Source organism: Coenobita brevimanus, chromosome 91, assembly GCF_032717465.1.
Source record: "Coenobita brevimanus isolate Jiangsu-jjx chromosome 91, ASM3271746v2, whole genome shotgun sequence".
Taxonomy (NCBI): Eukaryota; Metazoa; Arthropoda; class Malacostraca; order Decapoda; family Coenobitidae; genus Coenobita; species Coenobita brevimanus.
Window position 1 is genome coordinate 2,575,177 of NC_137044.1, and position 23,596 is coordinate 2,598,772.

Genomic DNA, 23,596 nt, shown 5'->3' on the forward strand with positions numbered 1-23,596 from the left:
TCTTTGTTATGTAAATTGTTCCAACATCGCCATACGCCGCATAGATTGTGTACAAAATGATATAACTCACCCATATCCAAAATAAATCGCGAAGGCAGAGGTGCTAAGAAGTCTCCTCGCCCGACTAGTGTGTGGGCCTTGGTATGTTGGCTGCCAGGGCTGATTATGAACCTCAACCCTCACTACGAAACAGTGCCCCAATCAGCCAGAGGACTTTATTTTATCCTTGGTATCCCCAGGCGAGTTTTCATGATAAAGGTGATCTTTGTTTCTTATTATCCGTAGGCATTATTATTATTTTTTTTTTTTTAGGGTGATTTTTCGAATTGGAGGAGGTAGACAACGCCTTTTCAGTACGGTACCCTATGTTCTTCGTACGAGTATGTTGAATATAATGTATGGAAATAGCAAGAATAAAATAAAGATGTCCTCGGCTTGGGGGGTTAATGTAAGGGTAAGATGGCGCTGATTACCTTTCTTTAATGGATTTGTGTGTGTGTGTGTGTGTGTGTGTGTGTGTGTGTGTGTGTGTGTGTGTGTGAATGGATAAAGCTACGAGAGGCCTTTTATCATGTGTAGGATTAATACAGGCCGAGTATGGTAATGATGATGATTAACGTGTCATCTTCAGTCCGATAATTTATGTTTATTTGTATTTATTTGTTCTGTCCAGTCGGTTACATGCAGCATAGGACACACCGAACATTAACTCCATAGGCGCAAGAAGTCAACCCATTCTAGAATAAAAGCGTATGGAGACAGGAAACACAAAAATTAAAAACTCGTCACCGTAGTGGATTAAATGTGAGCTAGTGGATTGTTAAGATACCGCAGAGTCTAGGCTGCTGTATAGTGGAATATCTGAATACCGCAAAGTGTAGGCTGCGGTATTGTGGAATATCAGAATACTGCAAAGTGTAGGCTACGATTTAGTGGATTTTCAGAAAAACGGAAAGTATAGGCTGCGGAATAATGGGTTGCGAAAATACCGCAAAGTGACCTATTGGTGGTTGAGCCGTGACCTTAGCGCAGCCAAGGAAGAACAAAGGATAGATGGCGAGCATGACGAGGCATTGTGGGGTTTTGCCAGGTCCGCTTTATAGATTCACTATAAGGTAGGTAGGTAGGTAGACTAGACAGATTCAGTCAGTTTGATAAAACCGTCTGACGTTTAGCTAGCCTAGAATACTAGAGTTGCCCTTATCATGAGAGGGTTTTAACAGTTAGGGCTCTATCGTTCACTCAGCTGTGTAGATCGTGTGGCGTCAGCTGGGATAGAGTAATAGAGTTGTCCAAAGATGTTTATAATTTTGTTTTTTATTTGTAGTTTGTAAGCAGTCGCTTACCGGTTGTGATAACACAATCAGCTGTCACTGCGTCATCGTCTAAGCCTCGTATAAGAGTTTTATGCTGACGATAAGTGCACACTTATTGTTACGAATCAAGCGTACGGTATTTGAGACTGAAAATATTGGACACTTCTTTCTGCAGTGTTATTTACTGTGATGCACTCCCTGGGAGCTCCCGAGGCCTTGAAGCGGGGTGCGGTGATTGGTCGGTGGGTTGAGAAGGCTCGCCCTGATTGGCGGCCGGTGTAGGCGACGCGCTGTGATTGGTGGAGGCTGGAGGTGTGTCGGGGGAGCGGCCTTTGAGGCGGCCATGGTGGGTGTTGCGTCATTTGCTTTCTATCGAGTTGAATCCGACTCTAGGGTTGCACGTTTAGAGGTCACTGCTAGGTCGCATGCTCTGGATGAAGAAATTAAGGATTTACTTTAATGTTGCAGAGAATTGTAAAAATGATGGTGATTTGTGTTCATTCGTGTAGCTCGTAGAGACTTGGGAATTCCCGTACAATTGATTAATATCGTCTGGTAGTAACCAGAACAAAATTGTAAAGTTGGACAGGGGTCACAGTGGATATATTGAGATAGGCTTTAGCCCATGAATCCTGGGGTGTCCCTACAATAAAAAAATTGTCCGCGGATAGCCTGAATAAAAGTGAAATTGGCAAGAGATCTTTGGAGATACTTATTAAAAAGTTAGGGAATATCCTGTGTCCCGCTGTGGTTTAACTTCATACAGGATGGTGATACCGTGACCACTTCGCTACGATGACATTTTTTTTGTTTTTATATTGCTGCATCCAGGCGATTTTTATTTAGTGTGCGAATGATGTTTAGAAGTGAAGGGATTAATAAGATCTGTATCTAGCACGTGTAGTTCTAAGTCAGTCTTAAGCTGAATGGAAGTCTGATAGTAGATACAGAGTACATCACCTGGTTGCCGGCAGTAATAATGACAGTTAACTGTGCTCTAGAGATCTTGGGTCGTATTTTCTAAGTTTGAGTTATGTGAAAATTTGTATGTACATCCAGCTGCCATGCGCTTCACAGTCAATCTGTGACACAGTATGAAAATCAAACGATGTGTGATAACTTATTTCCGTGAGGCTTTCAGACCAGTCTCGACCGGTTTTGAAGTTCCGTGGCCGTACTGGCGAGCAGTTTCAAATTGGACCAGTCGGGACTGGACCAAAGTGGTCCTGCCGCAGAACCTAGACCACGTTTACCCAATCCTGTGCACAGGGGTACGTGGTTGCATTGTACAACTAGGACAGCCACGAGCGTTCTGTGTCCTGGCGTAAACAGCTGGTGGTGGACAGAAGTTGAAAATAAGGATTTTTAAAAATCGATTTTCGCACAAAGGACAGCTAACACCGACGTTGAACGATGAGATATAATTGTAGATGCTTCTTGAAGTAAATGTGTGATTAAACCTGAATTGAAGAAGTTTATCAATTATTGCTGAATTAGTGAAATAATGATGTCTGGAGAGAGAAGCTAAGTCTGTTAGTGAGATATTAATGTCTGGAGAGAATAGCAAAGTCTGTGGATCTTTGTGGATTATTATAAGGTAACGATGACACCTACCACTATTTCCCAGTAGGAATTCCTGAAGGACGAGTACTGCAGCCTTTGTTTCCGGTTATTACAGTTCTGTTTTCACTGGAAAGGTAAGCTGCACGTTTACTTCCGTTCATGGTGTAATAATCCATTATCCTGATTCTGATTGGTGACACACTGGAAAAGCTGTCACACATATTTATATGACGCAGAAACAGCTTCTGTGTACGCAAGTAACGACAGTATTTATAGCGAAAATAATTTATTATAATTCCATTCTCTCTCTTTATATAACTGCTGATTCCTTCACTGCTTCACCCACTCCATCCTTCTGCCAGTAGGAGCAGCATGAAGAATGGTGCTGGTCTAAAATCCATTCTCGCAGTCATCTCGTGGATTCGATAAACTTACACAGGTCTCGATTGGTCAAATTGAAAAAAAAAAAAAGTTCCGAAACCGCAACTATAGTTAACTGTTGTGGAGACCCTCAGTACCTCTACTATCTTAACAAGTTAGGAGCATTATAAATTAGGCCTCTGAGTTCTAGATCGGAAGGGAGAAAGTTAGGAAAGTATTTTATTTTACCGTATTCAGTACCTACAAACATAAGCTCTTGTTAATTTTTATTTATTTATTTATTAAAAATGTTTATTACAGTTGTTATAGGTCTCTGTTTTGGAGTGGGCTACCGATGATGATGATGATGATGATGACTAATATTGCTGTAGAGTTCAGCAGTACGTAGAAGTGGACAAAGTATCCTGAATTGGACATGCAAACATAATCACACACACACACACACACACACACACACACACACACACACACACACACACACACACACACACACACACACACACACACACACACACACACACACACACACGCACGCAGTGACTGGTGATGATTGATGACCAAGAGGAGACATGATGAAAACGAGGAAGAGGGCAATAACAGTGATGATGATGGTAGCTTCATGGGAAATTATTCTAAGAAAACAAACAAAAAAGAAATGCATAGAGGCTGGATTTCGAAGTGCAAGTCCGATATAGCGACAGTACAAGGGTAGATTCATATTAACGCAATGAAATTCTTTGTAACGAACATACGACAGTTTCGGCCCGACTTAGATCCTCTTCAGATAAGTCGTCACAATAAACACAGTACCAGTATGTGGGTTTAGAGGCCATATTATAGGTTTCATTGGATGCCTCGTAGCAGCTCTATTTCGGGGGATTATTTTTCATGTTACACGTTTTTTTTGTTCTCTTGTACTTATATTGAAACAGACTGTTTGAACTACAGATATATAAAGAGGAGAATCGTGATTCAAGGTACCATATAATATGCATAATAAATCTGTACGAAAAATGAGCTGAGAAGCCTGCAATGTTACCTTCCCATTTGCCTTTTGTACTGTCCTCGCCGTAAGCTCTAGACTCGTGCAGGTTTCGTTATGCATTCATTGGTCAATTTCTCTCACATGTGGAGTTCATGACTTACTGGTCACATTGATGCTTCTAAAAATAGGCCCTTTTACTTTTTTTTTTTTTTTTTTTTTTTTTTTTTTTTTTTTTTTAAATACGTGTCCGACTCTGGGCAAAGGCTTCAGGGCCTATTTCTTGGGGGCAGTGACCTATTCCAAGGCCTAGTAGTCCTCCTATACCTCCACATGCCACCACTTCGGCGCTAACACCCACCATCCATATTGAATACATGCTAGGGCTGTCTCATACAGGACTGGTGTATTGGTATTAGCGGGGGTATTTTTGCGACATGTCGGTGGATCATCTGGTAGATCAGGAAGGTCTGCTTTTAGGAAATTCAAATCCTTAAACTGTTCCCTGCCCCAGCCAGGATTAGATCCTGGGTCCATTAGGACTGCAGGCCGCCTCTCTACCGATTCAGCCACCGCCTCCCCGATGAATTTTAGTAGGAGGTATAGTGGTAATATTGGCAATGTGAGGTGTAATATTTGGTATTAAGGGATTTGATACTGTTGGAGTTGTAATATTATTGTTGTTTATCCTTAACTTGGCCTAGATTTTAGTCTTTTTGCAAATTACTTCACGTAATTCTGTAGCAAAATAAGACAAAACTATGGCTGTGCATCCTTTCCATAGCACTTCTGCATGACAAATACCATATTCTCGTGTTACTGTCTTGTTAAAACTTAGTATTCAAGATGCAGAGATGACAGTTTTTTAGGCCAGGTTAGAGTAAAAGGGGGATAGCATTGTCACTGGGAGTTTCAGTGTTTGGTAGTAAGAGATGAATTGTACAGCATTACAGGAAGAGTTTTAATGTTATCAATTTGTACCTATGACATTTCAGGCAGCGGACAGGACATGCCATCACGTGAAGGCGACATTTGTTGGGAACTGTGGTGTGAAAACGCATTGTATTCTGTCGCAGTTGTCTCGCTTCACAAGGCTTTATTATCTAAAGTATTTTTTTTTCCTCTCTATCCACCAGATTCTCTCTCTCTGTCTCTCTCTCTCTCTCTCTCTCTCTCTCATTGTGTGTGTGTGTGTGTGTGTGTGTGTGTGTGTGTGTGTGTGTGTGTGTGTGTGACAGTTGTGTACCGTTTCAGAGAGTTTGTCAGCACTTTATTTAGGGTACTTCATTTTCTCCATTCACAAAGTTTTAGTATTACGGTCGCCATTTTGTCTCATATTTTTCATACAGTTTTAGTACTTTATGCCCATTTCGATCATAGTTACGTCTCGTTTCGGAAAGTTTTTGTATTTGTTAAGTTTTTCCATTCTTCTAGATTTCTTTGTTTCTTTTCCCTTATAGTTGTTTATGTCATCCCGTTTTACCTTTTTTTTTTCTTTTTCGAACACATATTTTATTGCTGGTTACATATGTTCTTGGCTGTAGGAATGCATGTTATTATCGGAATGCTGCATAATTCAGTGTTCCTGTGGATTTTTCAGTAGTTTCTTTTCATATTTATAGCAGTGTTGAGCATTTCAGTTTTTACAGTACATCTACATTAATTTGAGCGTCCTTACAGTGACTGTATTTATTTATTTATTTATTTTTTGTACAATTAGACTCTTTTTATCCAGCATAAAGGACCCATCCTTTTAAACAGCCTTGAAAGTGTCCATAACCTTTAACTACAATTGATTTTTGTCCTCTTTTTTGTTTCTTTACTCCCCGTTTCACCCATTGGTATTTCGCAGCTTGGACAGACTAATAATGAAGGAGTTTGATGTAATAATATCACATTGTCATCCTTGTCTTAGTCTTTCGTGATGTTGCATTTTAGAAAGGGCAGCGCATAAAATGGCTTGGTATTCACAACAGCAAGGCCTTGTGTAAGAGCATGCAGGATGTGAGTGTGCTGAGAAGTGTAATGTTGGACAAGAGGTGCAGCTAGGGTGTTGGGGGGGAGAGGTGGGATGGAGTGGAGTGAGGTGTGATGGACTGAAGCGGGATGTGGAAGAGGGATACAGGTGTGATATGGAGGGATAGGTGGGAGGAGGAGAAGGATAAATGTGGTAGGGTGTGAGTGAGGTATGATGGGGTTTAACGGGATGTGGATTAGGGATGGTGTGGGGTGTGATGTGAAGAGATATGTGGAATGAGCAGGGTTGAGAGTAGTGGGGTGAGGGGTTAGAGGTGGAGTGGGGGAGTGAGGTAAGGACTGAGAGAGGTGTGGGTGGTAGAAGAGGAATGGTGTGGGGTGTGATGTGGATGGAGAGATGAATGAAATGAAAATAAGGGTTGAGATTTGTGGTGTGTGATATAAAGAGGAATGGGACGGAGTGAGGTGAATTGCTGAGAGACTTATGGTTCAGGGAAGAGGGATGGTGTAGGGTGTGATGTGGATGAAGAAAGAAGCAGAATGAGGAGAAAGGTTGAGAATAATGGTTTGGTATAAAGGTGGAGTGGAGTGGAGGAGCAAAATGATAACTGCTAGATGTGTGGATGGGGGAAGAGAGATGGTGTAAGGTGTGATGTGGAAAGACGGGTGGAATGAATGGAACTGGGTCATTTCAAATGTGGTGTAGTGTACCTGTAGGGTTGAGGTGGGATGTGACGATGTGTGGGATGTGGAGAAGGGATGGTAGGTGGAGTGAGGGGTTTGTTGTGATGTTAGGATGTACTGTAGAGTGATGTGAGAAGGGAGCGGAAGGAGATTAATTGTGTGTAAGAGGGATTGTGTGATGTGTGAAGAGAAATGTGGAGTAAAGTATAATGTCGAGAATGGTGGAGTGGTGTGTAATGTGGAGAGGGATGGAATGGTGTGGAGAGATATGGACTGGTGGAGAGGGATGGAGTGGTGTGTGGTGTGGAGATTGATGGGGTGGTGTGTGGTGTGGAGATTGATGGGGTGGTGTGTGGTGTGGAGATTGATGGGGTGGTGTGTGGTGTGGAGACTGATGGGGTGGTATGTGGTGTGGAGACTGATGGGATGGTGTGTGGTGTGGAGAGGGATGAAGGGATGTTGTGGTTTAGAGTGGTGGAATGAGAGTTAGGAAGACTTACACAAGTAGGTGAGGGACATACCGGTAAGTACTGCTGACTCAGGAACTTCCCAGTTTCATAACAAGCTAACTAGCTACTGTGTGTGTGTGTGTGTGTGTGTGTGTGTGTGTGTGTGTGTGTGTGTGTGTGTGATGGGGGGGGACTTAAAAACCTCTGGATATCAATAATTTTATCTTCATGACCTCAGTTAGTATCCTTTCCTTATCCCCCTCCCCGCCTCACGCGAACCTTTGACACTAATGACGCCCCAGATAAGAGATGATACACAGGAGCCAAAGTACACTTCCTCATGTAATAACCTCTGTCTTATCGCTGCCCTTATCTCTCACGGGTAGCTGTTATGATAGTGATTGGAACATACCGTAGGTTTTAACAAGTGGGATTATAATTTTTTTTTTGTGTGTGTGTGTGTGTGTGTTTACGTAGTAGTAAACAAGATTTAATCTAGACTCGTGTGTGTGTGTGTGTGTGTGTGTGTGTGTGTGTGTGTGTGTGTGTGTGTGTGTTTACGTAGTAGTAAACAAGATTTAATCTAGACTCGTGTGTGTGTGTGTGTGTGTGTGTGTGTGTGTGTGTGTGTGTGTGTGTGTGTGTGTGAGAGAGAGAGAGAGAGAGAGATCACTGTGTATCTCTGTAAGAATGTGTGTATGCATGCTTTATGTTCAATTGTCTATGTTAAAATTCCAAAAAGGGTTTCAGAGGGTGGGCATTTCCGTGCTTGTGTGGGTCTGTGAATCAGTTCCCATAGTGCCAGTAGAAAAATGAAAGATGATCGCCTTGTGAAGAGTTGCATCACCTTGGCTAGGCTCCCAGTTGTTCCATGACGTCACAGAGTTGCCGGTACTAGATTTTTTTTGCAATTTATTTGTCTTTGTGCTTCGTTTAAAGATATTTTTTGTAGCTTTTCATGTTTTCTAGTGTAGCTTTGTGAATCTAGTTAAGTTTTGGGTAGTTCGGCATCGTTGAGCGCGCGGTGTTATGTGTGAAGTTGGCAACCGTTTAGGCCCATGGGAGAGTGGAAATGAGCCCCCGAACTAGCTAAGAGTAGCAGTGAGGGTTGAGCACCAGCTGAGAGCAGGTGTGGCCGTGCTTTGCCGGTCTCGTGCCAGTGGGAATTACTTAAGGTACTCTATGCCTGTGCTGGGTTAAATTTGGACTCGCATTGACACTGGACCCGAGAATCCATCTTCCACGTTGCAAATGGAATCAAGAGTCTGTAATCCACTGAAATTAGAACCGGTTTTCTGTGTAATTGGTTTTCTGTGTAATTTGTCATTATATCTTAAAAAAAAAAGTTTGGAGTTAATGAGATAGCATTAATGTGGACTAGCTTCCGATTACATGATGTGGACAGTCGAAGAAACTACTTTCAGTTCCGTTTGAAGAAAATTTACAACTGGCGAAATGCAAAGAAGAATCGTATCTATTAGTGCATGAAATTTTGGGAAGGTACTCGTGTCTGTCTGTACCATGTTTCGTACACGGTATTTGCAGTATCATGCTAAGCCTTACTTCCCGCTAATGCGTGGGTGGGAATTATCCAGAAGTGGTAGCGGATAGCGCAGAGTAGAACAGTCGCTGAGAGTGGTAAGTGAAGTCAGCCATATACTCGTAGTCATTTGCTTTTTAGTGAAACCTTCCAATAAATACTCGTCTCCATCACAGGGACCAAACGATCCGCATAGAACTGCTTTATAATTTTGTGCAATATAAACATTTTGTCTTGGATGAAATGGACTGTAAAAGAAAGTCGGTATGTAATCTGTGCATGATTTTGCATGTGAGATGGAGGTAAGATTGAATTGACGAAGCGTTGAATGGCAAATGAACATTTTTTCGGCCCATTTCACATGACCCTCTATTGATAGTTTTCCTACTTTGTTACTTAAACTTTCCTGCTTGTAGACCCTAACCTCTTTTAGGGGGGGTGGGGAGTGGAGTAGGCACAGCATGATGATGATGAAGAAATAGATTGCACTGATACGGACTTTAATATAGAATCTCGTCTTTGCGATAAGCTGAGGTAATCCCGGTGACGCGATATTCCAAGTCTAACAGTGCATGTAGAATTTGTAAGATATATCCTTGTTAGACAATGAAGTGGAGCAATATTGTTGTTTGAACTTGCAACATAGGGTATATTTTCCATACTAGAGGATTATTTCGATGTCCGGTACAGTATTTTAATGAAAATGGCTCTCTGGGTCCACGATATAATTGAGTCTAAATTCAATCTTCAATCTTGCATCGACAGTACCACAGATACACAGGCTCTAAGGTTTGAAACGAGAGGACAGTAGTGGTTGTTTTGGTGAAGGTGATAGTCAGTACAATAATAACGTGGTGAAGATGACTAGTGGTCGTAACGGTGGACTGAGTTCTCATCACCAAGAGATGGGCTTCCCTGACCCACTACGGACCCATGACGCTCATTGCGGCCTCACCACCCATGTTAGAGCGGATGCCCTAGGAGGCTCTCGCACCTACCGATACCACCCCAGGGCCCAATGTGACATGGGGGACAAGGGCGCCTCCCCCCAGCAGAGTGTGGGGGCGATACGGGCGGGTGGGAGTGTTGCTGGGAGGGGTGCCATGGGTGTGCTGGTGATGGTGTATGGGTCGGCGGAAATGTGTGCCCGTACCCAGTGTGGCCTCACTTTACTCCCCGCATCGGCAGTCCAGAAAAGGTGAGTCACACGCACACCCACTGATCGATCTATTATTAAGACCTGAGTGCGCGAAGGTGTCAGCAAGCTCCAAAATTTTGATGCATACTGTATTTATGGAATGCCTGTAATTATTATGTGACCAGGTTGTATCCCACATCACAGAATATACATGCCAGCGATACAGAAATTAAACTCATGCTATCATGGTCATGCTTCACAACTATGTCAGAAATTGGTGGCTTGCTCACAACTTGGCTGTCGTTATTGGCTTACTACGTGATCGAGACACTAAAAGCGTCATTGGGAGACAGTTACTAATTGGCTCATCACTGCTGAATTACTAATTAACCAATCATGAGACTCGGTAAGTATAATTTTTTTCATGTGATGGAACTGGGACACTGCCACAGCTTGAACAGTAAGTTGCATGAAATTGGATGAGTGATTGTTATGACGTGGCATTTAGTCTCCTTGGATTCTTGGACTCTAGTCAAAGTGACTGAACAGATAACGCTAGGCCATGAGATTAAAGGAGCTGGTGACCATTTTCAGGCTTGAGTAAATGCACTATTGAAACATCATTATGAGTTTGAGTCATTAATTGGAGTCATTAATTGGAGTCATCAGGAGACTGGGTCACTGTCATTAAGAAAGTTGGTAAATTTTTGGAAAGATACCCAACTAACTGACACTGTAATTAAAATGCTTATTGCTGAATTTAAGCAGTTCTAAGCATTTTCTCTTATAAGCTTTCGCCCCAAATGCTTTTCTTTGTACTGTACATAAAAAAAGGAGATGGGGGGGGGGAGAGTCTCCAGCTCCTATCTCCGTCTTTCATTGCATCTAACTTAACCTAACCTACTGTAATCTAACCCAACCTAACCTAATTTAATCAGATTTAACCTAACGTGACCTAACCTAATTTAATCCGGTCTGGACGTAGATTCGATAACAGACGGAGTTACGAGCTGAACAACCCTCACTCCCACTCCTTATCTGCTTTGTACTAAAAAGTGCATTTGTGACGGGTGTGTACAGAAGAAAAATTGATTAAAACTGCATAAGCTAAATGACGAACATATGGTATGACTTTCACTCTACGTTAGTTGGGTGTATCTCTGAAATAATACCGGAAAATCTTCGGGAGAGAAGCAAGGCCATCTGAGTGGGTCAGGGGTTGTTATTAGCCATTAGAGAGTTAATTAGTTACGGTCATTAGGAAGGTTATTAGCGATTATTACGATCATTTTGAGGATCTTTAGCTGTTAAGGTCATTAGCAGGGCCATTATCTTTTAAGGTAATTTGGGAGGATCAGTAGCTATCATTAAGGTCATCACGAGGGCCAAGAGCAGTTATAAAGATCAGGAGGGTCATTAGCTATTATTAAGGTCATTTGGAGGGTCACCAGCTTGGTCAACTTGATGGTCACGTGGAAGGTCACTTGAAGATGGCAGCTTGTAGTAGCAGTAGCAGCATACAGTAGTAGTTTTAGTAGCCTAGTAGGTTAATAATATTTAGCACTGGTATGGGTTAGTTAAGGCTGTATCCAACCCCACCAGTTTAAAAATCTCCACCACTGAATAAGCTAGAGTTAAAGTCGTAAGAATTAGAGAAAAAGTCATTGAATGGAAGGGGCTAGAAACACTTCATTAACCTTTTAAGTACTGTGACGTCTTCATATGAACAGATCTTGTAGTTTGCTTTATCCTTTTTTTTTTTCTTGGAACAATCAACGGGCTTCGGCCTTAGGTTCCTTTTTCCATAAAAAAAAACACACACAAAACAAAATAAACGATATCCTTCAGCTTTAAAAAATCTCGTGCAGAATTAAATGACGTATCCGTATATTCCTGACGTATCCATACGATTTTACTTGGTTTAGGAAAAGGGTAATTTGGCTCTTTTTGTTCTGTAGGGAACAGACATTAAGGGAAAAAAAGCACGTTATCATTGAGAAGTGGTTAAACTTTCTCCAAGGCTCTCTTACGGGTTTCTCCACGAATTTTCCCCGCAAGGTCTCTTCACAAGCTTTCTCTAAGGCTTTCCACCTGGTTTCTCCAGGTTTCTCCACAAGATTTCTGCAAGGTTTATCCATGCCTCTTCAGGGTTTCTCCACTGTTCTTCTCCAACGTATCTCCACCTTTACAAGTTTTCTCCACTCTCTAAGATTGCATTTCTGTTCCATGCAATTTCTTCACCACTTTCCTACAAGGATTCCCTGAAATTATCCATGGTTTTCTTATGTTACTCCATCAGGTAATCTATGTTGTTCCTCCAACGTTTTCCAGTAGGTTTCCCCACTGCGTCTTCACAGGGTTTCTTCACAAGGCTTTCCACTAACTTCTTCCATTGTTATATTTGTTAATGTACACAACATATATAGGCTATACAGTGTTCAACAACAGGGGAATATCAGGTTGAGGAAACTTTCTTCGTATTGTTGATAAAATATTGCTCTTCTTTTTGGACGCTGTGTTGGTAATGTTTTTGTTCTTTATGTTGAAATGGTTGTAAGAATTCATGTAAACTTTATTGAATAACTCGCGCTGTCCTATGTTGTTAAGTTATGCAGAGGTGGTTCGCAAGAGAAAATTCGTATCAGCCCCATGTAACCCCTTCAGTACGATGACGTCTGTATTTTTGTTCCATCCGAATTATTTTATTTAGCACTAGGAGTGACTAAAAGTAGTGACGGGAGAGAAGCAAACCTCTTGAATTCATTACTACCAGAGGTCCTCCGGAGCAGGAGATTCGCATACTGGTAGCAAGAATAAAAAAGGTCATTGTAGTAGACGGGTTTTTATGAGAGAACTAGACAGTGTATGATTTAGCAAGATGGGGAAAAGTGGAAAAATTATAATTTGTAGGAAAAAATTCATAACCCCATTTTGTATGAAGGATTAAACCTTCGTGAATAAGCAAGAGGGGATAAAATGAAAGATTGACTCAGATATATATATATATATATATATATATATATATATATATATATATATGAGGCCTATTAAGAATGAGACTATTAAAAATTATTTTCTGATCTGAGATGATTAACAGCAACATATTACAGTACCTCCCAATAATATCTCCCACTAATGCACTGGGATTCGACCCTGCGATATCAGGGTTCTCAGCTCATAACTGCGCAACAATATGAAGAAAGCCAGTGTTGAAAATTACCCGCCTTTTTAATCCCCCGCTTCCCCCTCACCACCTGTTATCTCTTATCCTGTGCTTAAATCAACTTCGTACCATAGTGACAATCCCTGACGTCAGACCTTCCCCCGGTGCATACGTGATTGAGAACATATGCCGTCCATCACGTACGAAAAATTTTGTCGTACGTGATGGACGGCTTTTGTATCCCAGCACTGTTTCCGGTGGCACAGATACTGATTGTGTGGGTTTGTGATATTCGGGTGGGTGGAAGACGGAGAGGTAGACCCAGAAGAGATGGAGTGACAACGTGGAGGAAGTACATCAAAGACTAGGTGGAGGAACAAGTAGGGAATTGGAGGAGGTAGATCAAGAACTAGGCTGGGGGACAGGTAAGGTATAGTAGGAGGTAAACAAAGAACTAGGTAGAGGGACAAGTTGGAGATTGAACAAGTAAATCAAGGACTATAGGTGGAGGAACAACAAAGGGAAGTACTTCGGGAAGGGTGATAGTTTCAAGAGGAGGAGGATAGTTGTAGAGAAAGGTGGTAGATCAAACACTAGGTAGGAACAAGCAGAGGGAGCATTTGAGAGACAGTGTTGGTAAGAGTTAGTCCAAGAGCGTGGAGCAAAAACTAGTTTGGGGAGTGTACAGTATGGCGGAGAGTTTTGTGGCTGCGAAGGAGATGCAGAAAGTGTGGCGTCGGAGAAAAACCAAGGAAAGCCGTAGGGGAGTCGGATGATAGGAAGAATAAGAAGAGATAGACCAAAGGCACAGGGGAATGACTAGGTAGCGTGGTACATTTGGCATCAAGATTTCCCTTACACTGTATGTTAACTATGTCAGAACCAAGATACTGGCGTGATAAATCGCTGTCTCGAAACTTTAAGAGCGTAAGGCAATCAGGCTATGCTCTCCAAGTGTCTTACAACTGTGTCAAAGCCAAGTTGGATCTGGTTGCATCTGGCTTGATTAGTCATTGTCTCAAACTGATATGCATGACAAATCACTTAAACTGTGTCAGAGACGAAGAGATCTGAGAAATCCTTGTCTGTAAACTCATATACGGTCGACTGATCTATAGTAACAAGCGGGTTGGAATTTCACATCAGTGGTTTGAAGTTCCAGTTTAACTGAAGTATTGACAGCGACTAATTTGATTGCATCGTGTATAGGAGCCATTGACAACCGTGTGTAAAAGGACTTATTGATACCCGATAAGTAAGTGAATTATTGGCCAAAACGTGTAAAAGCATTATTGATTACTACGTGTAAAAGAAATGTTCATATGTGAAGAGTAGTTCCTTTTCACGCATCACCCTCAGTAATAATAATATTGACATCGACGTGTAAAGCATTTATTGACTTTCACATGAATTATTGCAGATAAGTGTTGGGAAAGGAAATTACATAACGCTACCCATAAAGGATTATAGAACGCGTCCGTGCACCTAGCAGTAGTAGCAGCATTGACGGTTATGCAACTCGTTATGCAATGAGCAAATTCCACAGACAGACGGATCTGTTAACAAACTGTATCCTGCCGTTTTATGTAAATTAGTGATATAAAACACCAAGGGTAATTATGTGTACATACAACGCAGGATAGCGCATACTATCACAGTACTTTCTCACAATGTTTAGTATTGTAGTGTTTTTTTTTATATACGAGGATACAGATCAACTCTAAGTCCATGGTACAGAAGCCTTAATATGGTGGCAGCGATATAACCATGTCGCACAGCTATGGTTATACAACTGTCCTTCAGCCACTTCGTAACCCCTGAAAAGAGGTTGGACTGCAGGAAATAATACTGAAGCTGTAGTACACCAGGTTCCGGACTACAACAACAACAGCAGCTTCTACAACTACTACTGCTACTGAACCAACTCTCAGATCAGGAAATAGCCACGATAGACAAGATAATCCGTGTATAAACTTCCGTATTTTTATTGCGTTTTGGAGGTCAGTTTTTTCCTTACACCCTGGCCTAAAATGCATTTTTTTTTTTTTAATGCCACAGCTAGACGATTTTTTTTTTTACTCATTCGTTGCGAAGGAATAGGAAGCAGTTTCCATTAATCTCTTCCATCTGATGACTTATTTATTGCTGTCACTGATTTTGTTAACCGTGTAATATTTTCGAGCAAGAGCGATTAGACTTAGCCTTCATAAACCCAATCATAGCAAGATGTTTCCCCTTAAGTAATTAAAATAGGTTAGAGGTAGCAAGATTGTAATGAAAGCCACTTTATTGGAGTAAAGAAGTTGACCCTTTCCCCTTTCTGTACGGCGAAGTCTTAGGTGTGTTGTCGCTGCTACCGAACAATAATATTCATCTTGGCACCTTGAATAAGATGATGATGATTATGATTATTATTGTTATTGTTGTTATTATTATTATTATCGTCGTCATCAATCATGTAGACCATTTTGGTACACCTGGGGTAGACTTTCCGAACATAAGGGGTTAGAGAAGTCAGTTAATCAACCCCATCACCGTAAAACGTCTCCCTAAACCGAATTACATCGTCTAGTGGTGATGGTTGAGAGAGAGAGAGAGGGGGGGGGGATAAAATGGGTCAACGTGTACACTTTTTCGCCTGAGTCCATTCACGTGCTGAATTTTTGGCATAGTCCCCCCCTTCTCTCTCTCTCTCTCTCTCTCTCTCTCTCTCTCTCTCTCTCTCTCTCTCTCTCTCTCTCTCTCTCTCGGCAAGCACGTGACTGTGTCATTATCATTAACTCAGGTATTTCCAGATTTCTCCCCTAAGCTGAAAGATTGATGTTAATAAGAATTAGCTAAGTAGAGAGAGAGAGAGAGAGAATTAGTGGTCAGATAGTAAGGCTGGTTCTAATTCCATCAATCCTACCAGCGTGAGAATTCTTTCAGCTTTTAATGCTGAGTAGCCCTGGAGGATTTTCTTGCAGCTTAGATCACGGAATTTAGGAGTTAGGAACAGTTACAGTATAGTATGAGTAGTTTTCCTGTATTTATAAGAAAAAAATAAAGGCGGTAAAAAAGTGAAAATATCTGTGAGTAGGTTAAGGTATTGACGACGTTTCCTTCTCGTCTTTATTATGATTATTATTATGATGATTATTATTATTATTATTATTTTTTTTTAGATAAGCCGAATTAGCCCTTGAGAGCTCAGTGCGTGATAACGTGAGCTGTTTTTTTTTTTTCTTCGATTATTTTTCTTGGTTGTCTGCAGATAAGTTAGATTAAGTAGGTGTGTTTGAGATATCGAGTTTGTAAGTTTTAGATAAGGACGCTGCGATGTTTGTGTTCACTTAAGGATTCAGTTATCAGTTGAATAACTACTGCGGTCTTACACAATATTCTGGTAAGTTTGTGGGGATATCGATTCACTTTATCAGTTGAATAAGTATAACAGTCTTACACTATCCAGGGAAGTTTATGGGTTTTCGAAAATCATTGTTCACTGTTCACTAGTGGATTGATATTCATGTCCGCTGCTGTACATAATTACCAAAGCTGACCAAAGTAAAAGTATTCCTTCGCTGCACAGCAATATTCTTAACTTTCAGGAGGAAATGTGAGCTTTGTCAATTGTTTTTTTATTTACTTATGTTTATATTATTTATTTTTTTATTTTGTACTTAATTTATGCTCTGGTATTATTTTATTCAGCTCAGAGACTGAATAGGGAGGCTGTCATAGATCGGGCAGTATGGAGAGCCGCCATTAGGTGACCAAGGCCGACGTATTCAAGCATGTTGGAGCCTTCAAAAACGAAACAAAACGAAGAGACTCTTCGTGGCAGATAGGCTAGAAAGTATCTTAACTGACGTAATTAGAACTTGACATTGTATTCCAGCTAACGTCAAGCCATTTTTTTTTTTTATATATATTTAGTTCAGAAAATAAAACACCGCAGCCAGAGTTAATACCTTTACTGCTGACACATATTTTATTCCTCCTCATTTCAGACTCGTGTTCTGCTTAAAACTCTTTTCAAACTTGAGGAGTTGCGTCATTGGCCCCGTCAGTACGAGAAGCCGTTCATGAATGAAATAGGATCAGAAAATAAGTACTGTAGAATAAGTTAGAAAAGTGTCATCTGATTCTCATGATTTATGAAACCGTAAACGAGCTTTCCATTTAACCCGCTTCCGCCAAGGTCAATTGTTCAGTTTAATTGAATCTTTTGGTAATGAAGGGGTTAAAATTAGGCACAGTAAAAAGCACTAATAACAGCAACAACAACAAAACAGCAACAGGTGATAAATACTTTCTTATTCCTAGACAGCATTGCGAGAGAATACTTTTAAATATTATAGGCCCGTAGTAAACACTAACGGTTCTAATAACATAGAGAGGTGGGGAACTACAGAATACCAGACCACAGGCTGTCCTTAACGTATGTATGTGTATACGGTTGTGTTGTGTAGGCGTACATGTGTGTAGAAGTGTTTGTGTGTTTTGTGTGTGGACTTGTACAGGTGGAGGCTGTGTATTGAGTATAGATTTTTTTTTTTTTTTGCGTGCATGTATTACGTACGTACGTGTGTGTGTGTGTGTGTGTGTGTGTGTGTGTGTGTGTGTGTGTGTGTGTGTGTGTGTTACATCACGAGGTTGTGACGATTTCTTGGCAAGTTGACCTGCTCTGGTGCGTGTCAGGCACTGGCACCCCTGCCCCCGTCTCTCTCTCTCTCTCTCTCTCTCTCTCTCGTGTGTGTGTGTGTGTGTGTGTGTGTGTGTGTGTGTGTGTGTGTGTGTGAGAGAGAGAGAGAGAGAGAGAGAGAGAGAGAGAGAGAGAACGCGAAGTATGTGAAGTGAAGGTCAAATTGTCAGCTATTTTAAGTCGACTCATTTACCATGGCATAGATCAGACACTCGCGGAGTGTGTAAATAGTAGACAGGTATTTATGTATGTAGTCCCGCATCCTTCGATAGTGCACCGAGACTGTTTGTGAGAGGTTTGAAATGGCTCTCTGCCTCTTATCATAATGTCTGTACATATTTTCCCTTAACTGTATCACTCAGTGCGGTATCTGTCGCTATCACTTTTTGTCGTGTATCTGTCAACATTTGAGTTTCTGTGCGTTTATCTTATTTGTCTGCATCTTACTGGCAGACGTCCAGACCTGTGGTTTACAGTATGCAGAGTGGGTAGAAGAAATGCCTCCATTTTTCTCTTACAGCTTACCTAGTTTTCTCAGTTACTCAGTCCTCTCTGTAACCCATTAATACCGCTCCCTCTCATCGTGGTAAGCCGTCCTGTCTCCTGTAGTTTAAGCTTTACCCTTCCATCATGTAATGCGCACTTTAGTACATTCAACCAGAGGACGTAATTTTCACTGTATTCATGCAGTCACCAGACAGTTTTATTCAGCTTAGGAAGAGCTTTTCGCACTGAAGGGGATTTAACTTACATTAACCCCTTCACTATTGGAAGTCCTCCTTAAATTTGTTCAAGTTAGGGAAACAAGAAAAAACTAAACTAATGCGTCATCGTAGTGCGTAGAGGATTTGCCTGTGAGGTGGAGACGAAAATTTGGAACACATGAATGATGAATGAATGGTCTCTTTTCCTGATCGATATTTTATGGTTTTATTTTATATATTTCGTGTTTGTTTTCGACGATGACAGCGATGTTATTTTTTTATTTATGCATTACTACTGTTTTATGTTACCTATAACATTTCTGTTTTGTTATGGAGTATGAGTAGGATGACGATGACAATTTTGGGTAGATAAGTAGGTAAATACCTAAGTAATTAAAGATTGTACGTCGCAGGTAAAGAAAAATATCCAAAATGCCCGTCTATTCCGTTGCCTTAGTGTCCGTGTTGTTGAATTAATGCTACTTGCCCATTGTCCATCAAGCTTGTAACCAACGGAAGAGTAATTAGAGAATGTTGGTGGGTGGCATGACGTGGAATGAGGTTACTTATGGAAGATGAGGGAATTTTAGTAACTACACCTTTCGTAACTCCTCTCTGGCCTCTATACACCTTCACCTTTTCTCTCCATCCACACACATAAGGTACACCACTCTTCTCCATTGACACTTTCTCTACCTTTCTCACACCATGTGCTGTATTTTTCCATTCACCTCCATCCCATAGATAGACTTTTCCCTCCACGTTTTCTCCTTTTTACCATTCTTTCCCCATCCACTTTCTATTCTCGCATCCACCTTTTTGTTTTTCCACTCATCTCGTTCATTAACTTTCATTTCAGCTCTTGTTAATTGTTCCATGTATTCATAATCGCTTCCCCGAAATTACTCATGATTGTTGTCATTATTTTAGCATTACAGCAGTGTTTTATCGAGAACGTTTTTTGGCATCCCAGCTCAGTGTTTTTTTCTACGCAGTACCTGTTGACCTTGTTTGGAGGACATAGAGTGCTCTGGTTACTTGTTCAGTTCATATTATTATTATTATTATTATTATTATTATTATTGATAGCAGTAGTAGTAGTAGTATGATGATGGTAGTAGTAGTAGTAGTAGTAGTAGTAGATTTCTTGTTACTGCCACCGTATATTTTTTTGGACTTGTATATTTATAGGCAACTCCAACGCTTCTGATGAGGAAGTAAAGAACTAGATGGATGGATGGATGGAAGGAAGCCACTCGTTTTTGTCTAAGATAAAGCCAAGATTTTCCGAAGGCCATGAGTGATTAGGTGGCCGATTTCACGTGACACTGTCCTGACTGTTTGTGTTTTATGCATTCATGTTCCCATACACACCTTCTATTGTTAGTGGACAGTGGTGTCATGATGATGATGATGAACTTGTAAATTGTCACATTTATTTTACATACGTATAGGTTTACATGTAGTGAACATTATTGCACCTTTACTGCTGCTTTCTCAGCATGACTTTGAGTTTTTCAATTTGCACCTCATTCCTAGTTGGTAAAAGACAGAATGAGACAGTGTTACTTCTCATTCTAACCGTAAGACTTTTTCGTGACTAGCATAATATTCTGGTGTTATTCTTCTTTTCAACTTATGCAGTCAAGATGGAGAGAGAAATTGTAGGTCAGGTTAAGACGAAAAGCGTACAGTTCCTGCTTCTGATGTAACTTGTTGTGTAATGCCTCTCACACCCTCTCTCCTGGCCTTGCACCTCACTCAGTTCCCCCACCCACCCATTCTCTCTCTCTCTCTCTCTCTCTCTCTCTCTCTCTCTCTCTCTCTCTCTCTCTCTCTCATTAGTAGTAGTAGTAGTTGTAATAGTCTTCCTGCCTCTATTTTGTTCAACTGTAAAGAGATCTGAACATGGAGGAGTTAGATTTTTCCTTCAATAGTCCCATTCAGTGCGTGAGCGCTTTCCCCAGTTGAATAAAATAGTGTAGCTATAGCAAGACTAAAATAAGAGGTCATCGTGCTGAAGGAGTTAACCTTGCTCCACTCCAATGTTACCCATTCTACCCACCCATCACACGTACTGTACATGGCACAGATGTACAGTAATATGATAGGTTAAATCTTTTACATAACAGGTCCCGATTATACAGTATTTTTGCAGCTGTAATGATCACCCTTGTTCAGACGATGCTTCTTTGTCAGGGAATGATGTAATACTGACCTACCTCGCAGTATGTTCAAACCTGCAGCTGAAATAGGAACCTGTATGGTAAATTCGACAGTTGCACTTTGTAGTTTGGGGGACGATTGAGGCTTTAAAAATATGGATATCTTTCTTGATGACCCACTTATAATCTTTTGCATCAACTGTTCCTTTTTGTTCTTATCTGTTTCTTATCCATTTTACCATCACACGTACTTACCCCTTGTCTTCTCACAGGCACCCCTGTTTTATGCACACACCCTCCTTCCCCTCTCTGTTCTATCTCTCCATCTCTTCATGTCTTACCTCCACATCCTTCCTCGCTCCTGTTTTGTCTCCGCACCCTCACTCCTTCTGTGTCGTACCTCCAAGCTCTCCTTCCCTCCCTGTTTTACCTCCACACCATGTTTCCCTCCCCGTCATACCTCCACACCCTCCTTCCCTTACCTCCACACCGTGTTTCCCTCCCCGTCATACCTTCACACCCTCCTTCCCTTACCTCCACACCCGCCCTACTTGCTTGTTATGCCTACTTCATCCTGCATCGCCACTCTCAACATGCTTGCATCACTGCCTTCACCATAACAATTGCTGTCGTGTACAAAGCAGTAAGTGAAATGTTAGCATCACTTCTTCCCTCTTGAACCCATGGAAGATGTGTTGAGAGAGTGGGATGTTGGTGTGGTGTGTGTTGAAGGAAGGTGTTTTTTTTTTTTTTTTTTTTTTCCTAACCCCATGGAATATGTGTTGAGAGACTGTGTTTGTATTGGTGTTGATATTCTGATATTTTTTCTGTAATGGAGGTAGGTGACATAAGATTGTAGTTCCCCTTCCTTAGTGTTCTCGTGAAGGATAGAATTGGTGTTGATATGTTGTGTGTGTGTGTGTGTGTGATGAAGGTCGGTGACGTAGGGGATGTTGTGTGAAATGTGCATCGTTTCTTCCTTCCTGACCCGATGGAGGATGTTGAAGAGACCAGGAGTTGGTTGTGGCGTTGATGTTTTGTGCAGTGTAGGTAGGTGATGTCGGGTTGTAATTGTGTGGTGAATAAAAATAGTGTAATACTCTGGTCCTGTTTGTGTTGTGAGGTGGTGATGGTTTTTTGGTGCAAATAGGCGATACGAGTATAATACGTGCGATGCGTAGTGGTATGGTGCAGGGAACTGGTGAAGTGCGAGGATGGTATTGGTGTGTTTGTCGATGGTGGTTTGGTTGATTGAAGGTAGATGGTGTAAGACGATGTGGTGGTGTTATGGTGTGATGATGGCAGGCCTGTATCTTAAGTTAATGTAATTGTGGAGATGATAATGACGGTGATGATGATGTGGTACGGTAATATTTGAAGGGGTGATAGTGTAAGGATTATAAGATATTTAATGGTGATATGTAGCTGTGGAGTGTGGAATGTTTTATGATGATGATGATGATGATTGTTGTTATTATTATTATTATTATTATTATTATTATTATTATTATTTGGATATGATGCAGTTTCGTCATCTTGGTTTAGAGTGCACCTGATGAGGAAAGGTAGTCATATTTGTAAGATACTCATGAACGGTGGATGGAATGGAGAGATTATTGTTGCTTTTTTGGCACCTAATTTCCTTAATCTTACCCAGATAACTCGAAGTGGATCCTTGGTTTTGTCACTGTTGGTTTTCTTTTGTGTTCCAGTGTATGAGAGAGAGTGGGGTGGGGGGTAACTTCTTCAATTTATACTTGCGACCTCCATATGATTTTGTTGAGCTTTGGGATGTCATCCTGTAGTAAAGGGGTTAATGAAGGATATATCTGACCTCTCAGTTTTGAAAGCTTCTCCTAGACTAATGTAAATGAAATCGTCTGGTGGCAGCAAGAATAAAGCGAAATGACATCGTATAACTCTCAACGTATTTTAAATGTATGTAACCGTTTTGTACCCTTTATCTATGACAGTTTGTACGATGTCAAATATACCCTACTGTAAAACTTTTGTACAGTATTTATAACTGAAAGATTTGGTTCGTGCAGATCAAAATAGCTGATGTTAAGTTTCGTGTACAGTTACGGACAATATCACTTCAATTTATAGTTCATCAGTTATGAAAGTCTGACGAGAAATTCAGAAAAAAATTTATTCTAGGCCTCCGAGAATTGCATCACCGGTTTCGAAAGTTGTCGGTCGCCGCGCCGTTTCGTTATTCGTAGATAGGACTCCATAACAAATCGACTGCCTCCATTCTCTCTCTCTCTCTCTCTCTCTCTCTCTCTCTCTCTCTCTCCAGGTGTCACCATTTGGGTGCTGTTTTTTATATTTTTTATAGTACCCACCGTCCATATTGAGTACATGCAAGGACACATTCACGAGCGGTGTGACTATTAGTGTGGGGATTGCGTCGACGGATAATTTGTTTACAATCAGACAACCTCATTTTGTTTGTCTTGTTACGTCTGGATTATTATATTGAACCTCAGGAAGGTCTTTCGTATTGAAGGAGTTACTGAAAGTTTTATCTAACCGCTTTCATTCAAAAAGTTTCTTCTAAGCAGATTAAGAGCGTTTGGAGGCTGGAAGAATGTAATAGCACTTCCGTCATTGTAGTGAAGTGGGTATAGAGTGAGAGTAGAGAGTAATAGTGAGGGGGTAGAGCCTTGAAGTAGAGAATAATAATGAGGGAGAAGTGTGAAGAAAGAGTAACAGTGAGGGAGAAGTGTGAAGGAAGAGTAATAGTGAGGGAGAAGTGTGAAGAAAGAGTAATAGTGAGGGAGAAGTGTGAAGAAAGAGTAATAGTGAGGGAGAAGTGTGAAGCAATAGTTGGTAGGGAGAAGT

The 23,596-nt window shown here is 41.0% G+C and overlaps 1 protein-coding gene across 3 annotated transcripts in view; it reads left to right on the forward strand.

The window, feature by feature from the left end:
- Positions 1-23,596, forward strand: part of SCaMC (Short Calcium-binding Mitochondrial Carrier) — a 131,569-nt gene that overhangs the window by 71,113 nt on the left and 36,860 nt on the right. The window contains exons 1-2 of one of the 3 annotated variants that reach the window (XM_080281862.1): positions 8,465-8,527; positions 9,658-10,090. The exons of the other annotated variants lie outside the window; for them this stretch is intronic. Of the exons in view, the coding sequence (XP_080137988.1) occupies positions 9,753-10,090 (338 nt within the window). The 5' untranslated portion in view covers positions 8,465-8,527; positions 9,658-9,752. Of the gene's footprint in view, positions 1-8,464; positions 8,528-9,657; positions 10,091-23,596 lie in introns of those variants that run through there. 3 annotated transcript variants of the gene reach the window in all.